Source organism: Conger conger, chromosome 16 (assembly GCF_963514075.1).
Source record: "Conger conger chromosome 16, fConCon1.1, whole genome shotgun sequence".
Taxonomy (NCBI): domain Eukaryota; kingdom Metazoa; phylum Chordata; class Actinopteri; order Anguilliformes; family Congridae; genus Conger; species Conger conger.
Window position 1 is genome coordinate 12,068,101 of NC_083775.1, and position 8,964 is coordinate 12,077,064.

The 8,964-nt window shown below is 43.8% G+C and overlaps 1 protein-coding gene across 4 annotated transcripts in view; it reads left to right on the forward strand.

Annotated features, from left to right (window-relative positions):
- The window catches only part of LOC133113933 (phospholipid phosphatase-related protein type 5-like), a 43,733-nt gene extending 39,675 nt beyond the window's left edge, over nucleotides 1–4,058 (forward strand). For 2 of the 4 annotated variants that reach the window (XM_061223093.1, XM_061223095.1), the window contains exon 8: nucleotides 769–4,058. In XM_061223093.1, coding sequence (XP_061079077.1) covers nucleotides 769–874 — 106 coding nt within the window. In that variant the 3' untranslated portion in view covers nucleotides 875–4,058. Of the gene's footprint in view, nucleotides 1–318 lie in introns of all 4 variants that reach the window. The other 2 variants (XM_061223094.1, XM_061223096.1) reach the window with 1 other exon arrangement.
- The last annotated feature ends 4,906 nt before the right edge of the window (nucleotides 4,059–8,964 follow it).

Consider the following 8,964-nt stretch of genomic DNA (forward strand, 5'->3'; position numbering starts at 1 on the left):
CCCCCTCACCCCTACCACTCTCTCCTCCCTCACTCTCTCCTCTACCTCCCGCTTCCTCCCTCACTCTCTCCTCTACCTCCCTCACTCTCTCCCTCACTCTCTCCTCTACCTCCCTCTACCTCCCTCACTCTCTCCCTCACTCTCTCCTCTACCTCCCTCACTCTCTCCCTCACTCTCTCCTCTACCTCCCTCTGCCTCTCTCACTCTCTCCCTCACTCTCTCCTCTACCTCCCTCTTCCTCCCTCACTCTCTCCTCTACCTCCCTCTACCTCCCTCACTCTCTCCCTCACTCTCCTCTACCTTTCTCCTCATCCCCAGCTTCCCACCTTCCCTCCTCACTTCTCTCATCCTCTTCCCTGATTTCTGTGAAACATTTAATATTCTCTCTCCTCTCTTTCTCTTTCCATGTCCTCCCTTCCTAATTTCCCCTTTACTCCCTCTCTTTTTCTTCTTCTAATCCGCCTACCTTCCGCCATGCTCATTCACTGGCTCTCTCACTCTTGGTTTCTGTTTTTCTCCCCACTCCATTTCTCTCTCTTTCTCTTTCTCTTTCTCTCTCTCTTCTTCTCTCTTGCTCTCTTGCTCTCTTTCTCTCTCTCTCTTTCTCTTTCTCATTCTTTCTCTCGCTCAATCTCTCTTGTTCTCTCTCGCTCTCTCTCTTTCGCTCTCTCTCACTCTTTCTCTCACTCACTCTCTCTCAATCTCTCTTGCTCTCTCTCGGTGTCTCTCTCTCTCTCTCTCCTCTCTCTCTTTCTGGCCCCTCTCCAGACTCCGGGATCTCCGTTCACTGAGATCACATGACCATCAGCCTTACCGGTTCCCCGCCACTCCAGATGTCCTCATACCGTCTCACTCCATCTCCAGCGAAGTCTAGACCAGCCGCCCGACCACGCCCACCACTGCGCCGCCCACCCCGCCGGGCGACACCCCCTCTACCGCTCGTACTCCACCCAGGTCTAGAGGCCCCGCCCCCCTCCCTCCATCCCTCACTCCTCTCGGCATTTTTCCTGAGGCAACTTCTCAGTGTCGTGAAGCGTAAATTGTGTCTTTCTCACAACGATCTCGGTTTTCAAGCAACATCTCTGCCCCCACCCACACATCTGCCTGTTCTTTCATCTGTAAGGGGCGGAAAGTGGTTCTAACATGTTGCCGAGATGCACTCACCCCGCCCCCTCCCACCCCATTGCTCTTCCTGTCATTTTGAGTGGCAGGTCTGTCAGAAGTCCCACCCACTCAGTAGCTCCGTTGTATAAATTGCCAGAAGAACTGTTTGAGGCAGCCAATAGAAACCAAGGGTTCAACATCCTACTGCTGTGTGGGCATTCCAAGAAACACGGGACAACACAAACCTCTCTTCTCTCATTCTCTAGCTCTCTCTCAATCCATCTATCACTTCAATAAAATGAAAACATGTAGAGATGAAAAGTACAATGCTGCAGGTATCAACAAAAAAAACATGTTTTGAAAAGTATTTTTCCTTATCACTCAGGAACTGAGTCAAAGTTTCATAAAATTTCAACCACTTCATCCAACAAAAAAAGAGCACCAAAAAGCAACCTTGTGAGAGTTTGGGTTCCAGTGGGAGCAGTGACACTATCAGTAGTGATCAGTGATGTTCCTCTCTATTTGCGTTGAAAGTCACATCCTTACTTTGTCTAACCTTGGGCTCTGGTGAAAGCAGGTGCATATGAATATTTATTACTCAATTTATTTTCCAAATCACTATGGGTGTGTGTGTGTGTCAAATCAGTCAAACAAGTCATTTGGAACCACAATATGTTCCCAGTCCACCTGATCATGAATATTCATGTAGACTGGCCATCAGAGGAGCTCTTAAGTCACAGCAGGAACTCTTTAGCTGGGACAGGAAGGAATATGATGTGTGGAGTCTTGGAAGAGATCACGTTTCTTTGGTAAAGTCCTGTATATTCTAAAGGGTGGTACTTTTTATAGTGCTTGCTCCGTGTTGGCATGTGGGGACCTTTGAAATGATCCCATCATTGTTGTTGGGATGTACCTTGATTTTCAGTAAACTCCGCGATACCGCCATTGAGCCAGATCCATGGCACGTTCCTCTGAGTTCAACTCTGCTGGTACTGAACAGTGTGGACTTCAACATGAGACTAAGCCAAGATTTTTTTACATTTCCTTTCCTTCTGAATTGGTTCTGTTTCCTGCCATCTTATCAAATGGTCCATTTTACAATGTTTACATATTTATTGTCTTATATATTCTCTTGTTTATCAGACATGTACATAAGAAATTTGTGCTGTGGCACTCACCTTTACGTGGCATGACAGTTTTGCTGGTTTTGATTTGCACAAAACCCCTGGAGTCCCACTCTGTCCACTTCCTGTCCACTCTGTTCACTTCCTGTCCACTTCCTGTCCAATCTGTTCACTTCCTGTCCACTCTGTCCACTTCCTGTCCATTCTGTTCACTTCATACACTGCGTCCCCCTCTTCTTTCCGCATTTGTAAGTTTTTTGTTTTGCTGGATTCTGTGTTTTCCTGTGCTGTACCAGGGCTGAAGCTTCACTGTGCCAAGCAACTTTTTCTCTCACCTGTTTCCTCCATACCCATCCACCCAAGTCCCTCCCCCTGACCCCCTTCTAAACCATGACTGCCCCCAACCAAATCTTCCTTTTTCTTACACTAAGACTTGTTTCTATCTTCATGTAAATAGTTCTTTTTGTATCAAAAGTGGTTTTACACATTTGCACACACCAGGCACGTGCACACATACACATACTACAGCTGTTATCAGAAAAGAGTAAGAATCATTTATTTATTTGTTTGTTTGTTTGTTTGTTTGTTTGTTTGTTGGTGACTCGATCCTGCGTTCCTGATAAACATTGTGTTGAGTCTCTGTCACTGGTACCTAGTATGTTAACACTCACCATGTACATATTGTGTCAAAAATCAACAAGATGCGTGACATTATATATGTTGTATAATAAAATTTTCAAAAGAAATGGATCTATTTTCTCTATATGGGGTACAGTCTGGCTTGTTCACTGACAGATTCACAGTAGATGAGTACAGAAAGCTGTGGGTTTGATCTCAGTGGGAGTACTCAACATACGCTCAAGAGGCAAACCATTGGGCAAATCGCATGCGTCCAGGCATCCAAATATACAGTTTTCCTGGGGTTCATTGTGGACTATGCTCATGGTCAAATGTATGCTCCCCATTGAGAGAGCTTAGTGTTTTTTTCTACAGGAGAAATTATCTTTAAAGATGTCGTCTGGTTCACACATTTCTGCCGTCTGCTTTTCCACCAGACAGTAAAGTCTGATCTCACCTCTAAAAATGGCATGAAAAGTGAGGAATCTGCCACATTTATTAGCCTAAGATAAACCCATGGACTTGCTTTCCAATGACATGCACATAAAAGATCTTTAAGAGGTCATACACATTATATCAAGATTATTATTATTTTTTGTATCCAGACGGTGGATGCTTACAGTTTTATAAATAGCCATTTATGGATATTGGCTGAACTGACTCAACCTGCTACTAAACTGATCATTAACCCTTTGAAGACTGTGTTCAGGGTTCCATCTGTGTTTGGCCCAAGAATAGATGAGTTCCAAAAATATATTCTAGATACTAAACAGGCATTCATGTCCTAGAAGAACGGTAACTGATAAGAAATCTTAACTTCATGCAAGTTATTTATTTGCCATACATAATTTCCACAGAACTGAAATCTTATGATTCCGTAACCCGCAGCCCTTGCCAGTAGGGTACATGAATATATACATTGTTTTGTTGATTTGTCCTTGTAACATATCCTTCCAAGGGTCAGCCTTTTCCATTAATATTAAAGGGGTCTGTCGGACGTGCAGCAGGTATCAAGTCAGAACACTTGTTATGGTGGCATCTTTTGGCATCTTTGTTCTGCCCATTTTTAATTGATATGACAAAAACAATATTCTGAAATTGATACCGTTTTCTTTTGATGTTTTTGGAAAGTATGATGTTACATAAAGATGTGTCTGATGAGGAATTAAATAGGTACATGTTGCAATAAACGATGCTTCCTTTTGTACCATATGAATAGTTGGTAATAATTCGTTCATCTCAAGTTCGCCTGATCCTTTATTACATAATGACGACACAGCCACAGCAAATCTCCTTTGACAAGAACAATACGAATTACCCATAAATGGGATTATACTACCCCATTGTGGTGTGTGTGTAACAGGACAAGAAGAGCGCGTCATTAAAGGTACGGTGATACATCATGAAATCGTCAACGTGTAATGTATGTTATTTTTTAACTTTAGTTCCAGCTTTCAATGATTTTAGATAGTTTCGAGGAACTATAGTTTAGAATGACTGACGACGGTTCTGAAGCAGATGGAATTCAACAGGGAGCCAACATTTTTACAGTGCTTTGTTTATGAACTCCCGTGCGCAATGTTTGAAAAATGTTCGGTTGTTTGGCTAGACCGTTACCCCGTAGAAAATTAGCGCCGTATCACTCTGAACATGGGTAGGCCTACTGCTCCGTATGAGAATGCTTAGCAATTGGCTTGTTTTCCCCTTTACCATGAAAAATATAAACACCGAATGTGCGCCTTTTCAATTTTTTCTAATCGGACCGTGCCATTGCCTATCCTCTGCAACGCGAGAGAACACCGGCAGCAAATGTATACACTCAGTGAGCACTTCATTAGGAATTTACTAGACTTATTTTATAGATTTATGGGGCTTCTGCTGCTGTAGCCTATCCACTTAAGAGATTTGACGCGTTCAAAGATGCTCGTCTGCATATCACTGTAATGTGTGGTTATTTGAGTTGCTGTCACCTTCCCCGGTTTGACTAGTCTGGCCATTCTCCACTGACCTCTCTCATTAACAAGGCGTTTTTGCCCGCAGAACCGCTGCTCACTGGGTGAGCGAACTCTCAAACTCTAGAGACTGTTTGCGTGAAAATCCCAGGAGATCAGCAGTTTCTGAGATACTACATCCACCCTGTAGGATGTAGTATCATTCTGCAGTCAAAGTCACTTAGATCACGTTTCTTCCCGATTCTGACATTTGGTCTAGAAAAACAGCTGAACCTCTTGACCACGTCTGCATGCTTTTATGCATTTAGTTGCTGCCACGTGGTTGGCTGATTAAATATTTGCATTAACAAGCTGGTGTACAGGTCTACCTAATAAAGTGATCACTGAGTGTATATTTTATATGAAGCATACCTTTAATCTCGACGGGACTTTTATTTTGACACTTTCTTATGGTTCTTGTGGTTTTTATTTTAACAGACCGCGTGGGCAATAAACTTTGTGAACGGGATTTAAAACCTAACGATTCCTTCCAATTTTTAGCACATGGCTGAAATGTAAACAAGGTAATGCATTTTTAATTGATTTATTATTTATGGAAAGGTTTACTATTATTATTTTTTTGAGCGTATATTTTTCACCTGTGTCTTTCGTAAATTTCCGTACGCTATACCTGTTTGTTTGTTATGCGATTCGCGTCTACGTTCTCCGATTTGCCTTTCCACGGTTGGTACATCCTCTTGAACGGTTAATATTAAAATTGTATTGGTTACAATTATTTTAGCTCAATTCATGTCAAGCAAAGCGTGAATGTTTGTGTAGTTATCCAGCAGTCATGTTTTAAACTTACCAAATTAGGCACTTTATTTTACTTTAACTTGAACTGCTATATTTGTGTTCTTTCGCATATACCAGGGGTGCACAACAAGGACCGATCCATTTCAGGATTTTGTGCCCACCTTCTGGTCTTAATTATTTAATTGACTTAATCATATCTTATCTATCAGGTAGTAATCTGAATTCCTGCCTTCCGCCCAATGTATGCTGGGATAGGCTCCAGCCCCCTTACGACCCTGTTCAGGATAAGCGGGTTAAGATAATGGATGGATGGATATCTTATCTATGTGTATGAATACCGGCTCCAGCTGAAGACTGCAAGGGTATCCGAATGATTTTACTGTGTTCAGGTACAGGCTTGAACCAGGGTAATGTATAGAGCTGTCAAAAAATTCAAAACAAAGCAATTGGATGGAACAAAAACCAGTTCGCTGACCTGCCCACGGGGACCGGAGTTGTGCACCCCTGGTATATGCACTGCCGCTTGACTTATTGAAGCATAGGCCTACTTAAGTTAAGTTTAATATTTTAATGTGAAACTGGTTATGGAAAAATGTGGTATTTTTATTATTGCTCACGGGAAATTGATCACATTGTAAGAGCCTTTATTAGCTCTTACGATGTGTTTCCTGACATCTTTAACGCAGTGAAAGTTTTATAAATCATTTCCTGAGTTTTCTATTATTCAGCTGAGTTGCTACATGAAGTAGCTCAAATTTATGTCTGCTGGAGCGACTTGTAGACTTGTTCTAGACTTATCTAAGCGGCGGGTGACATCATGTGCGCTTGGAAGAGAGCACATCTTGTCTGTGTGTCTAAAATCAATAGTGAGATCGCGGCAATGAGCAGTGATGAATACGACTGGGCGTTCCCAACCGGGAGATAGCGTTACATCATTTTTTTGTACAATTGGCATACTCTGGAAATGTACTTAATGGTGTTGCATGGATAATTAAGTCTCTTTGTGCATGCATGGATAATGTTGCATACATACATCTCTGAACTTTAATCTAAATCGCTATTCAAAAGTTTATAGACTGAACTCCGTATTCTTCTTGTAAGCATAGATAGTTCTTTCCACTAGGTGGCGACATTCCTCTTTGGTGTATAGGCCTGCGTGCGTGCGTGTGTGTGTGTGTGTGTGTGATAAGCAAATAATGACATCTCTGAAATAACTCTGACATCTAGGCCCATTGCTAATGCCACAGTCTGCTTTTAGAAAACAAGAATTGTCTGATAATATGTTGCCTGAGTTGGATTTTACAGAACTAACAAAATTGCAAATTGTATTGGTGTCAGGGGAGCTGCATGCATGCATCTGATCTCACTGATTGAACTGTCAAAATGCATTTCTGGTATGAAAAATTGGAAATGTTTCCAGTTATTGCTTTTGGCATCAAGGTACTTTAACTATCAAATTCTTTTTACATACCAAGTTATTTTCTTATAATTGTATTTGACTTCTGTCAGAATCCTCATTATCTGTGCGAGTAAGGAGGTGGTGATTTGAAGAAATACAGTAGCTGTCTCCCTGGACGCAGTATGAACCCACATACGTTTTAAATCGGCAAGTTATATAAAGAGTCTATTTTCCGGACTGCTGAACTGGCGCCCTTCTATCACAAACCCGCTCGGAACGTCCTGCGTCTTGTTTAGGCAATGCAGGGTCACCTCTCTCGCTCTCGTTCTTCAATTCGGTTTTTAAGTGTCACCCGTCTTACAGCCCTGCTCTGAGCATTCGGCAGTGTTTTCTGCCAATACTTTGAGGTTTTAAAGCCCTACGCCTCTGCCTCTGGGGGGTAATAAATGTGCATGTAAACATAGAGGGCTGTGGGGTTTCTGTTGTGGGATGGATGGCAGTTGATGACCGCATGAGGGCGGCGACCACCGGGCGTTGAGTACCCTGATCCGTCTACAGAGCAGGTTTTCTTCTTCAGCCTACTGTCTTCTGTTTCCGCGCAAACAAAAACAACAGCCGCTGAGCAAAAGGAGAAACTCCACAGAAAGCAGGCCTCGCAGAAGTAAATAAAAACCATGTATTAGCTTACGTATAAAACCCTAATTAAAGAGGTCTTAGCTTAATATTTAGTTTATATTAGCTTATTGTTGAGTAGTGACACGGTAGGAATGTGGTGCGATGAGACACACTTTAAACGCACACTTCACACAGCAGCCCCCCCCGCGTCTGATGACTGTCAGGCCCATCGACACCTAACCCATTTCCCCTATTGGCGTCGTTGTATTGGTTCATATAATTACACTGTTCCAAGTCTCCACTGTGTGGAAGTGCCTTTCATCTCCTTCATGAAAAGCTCGGTGCCTCAACGCAGTATGTGGTTGGTGACAAGGTGAACGCGTGCGAGAGAAGAAAGAACTACGGCTCATTCCGGCAAACAGCAAAACTACGAGGGTAAATGATAACGATACTCCCGCACTGCTTTTATCCTGCTTTCCACCAAAGAAAATTTCTGTCACACGCTTGCCAAACAATTTGCGAAATAGTACACCAAAAGGTTCGGTTCTTGTAATGAAGTCTCCTTGCCCCTAAGTACATGTCACATATCGCTGCTAATGAATTACTGTTTGTGCCAATTGTGCTCGGGGCTCTGGTGGAAAAAAACTTGGCAACATTTAAAAAAAACTATTTGAGAACCTAAAGGGTGAGAGAGAAGACGGCGTGGCGCACGGCGTGAGGACCTGGCGTCTCCCTGATGTGCGCGCCCCGCTCAGTGGGGCTTGCGCTCCTCCGAACGCTCGACACTTACCGTCACGCAAACGACTGCCCAGAGAGACCGGCTGTCGTATCCGGGGCCTGTGCGTCCCAGCTCAATTAGGGCAACGCAGGCCTTCTGCTCGTTTACCCAGCCCCGCTCCTGGCTCCCGGCCTCCCGTCTTTACCGACCGATGTTACGCGGCTTTGCTGAATGCTCCATTCCGATTGGTCGCTACTGCTAGCCGGGTATTAACTTCTGATGACTGCCGCCGTGTGTAACGGACCACTTTTGCTTAGAAACATTTTCGTATCACTCCGCAGAAAGAAGTCCTGCTGTCACTTTAAGAAGACCGATACGTCCGCTGTCATGAAATCCACGTGGCTCCACCCACCTGACTTTGCCTGAACATGTGTGGTTAACATTCTGATATCATTTGAATATCAATACGGCCCTGGAGCAGATGCACGGTTGGGCTCCTGATGCCAGCGATGACAACCCCCCTGATGCGGGTGTGTTCTTCCGCCTCACCGTCACCACCGGGAGGGCCCAGGGGCTCCACCTTCTCCCCCAAACTTCATCCCATCTCTGCTCGCTGTGCCAGGGGCAGCCGCTGGGACT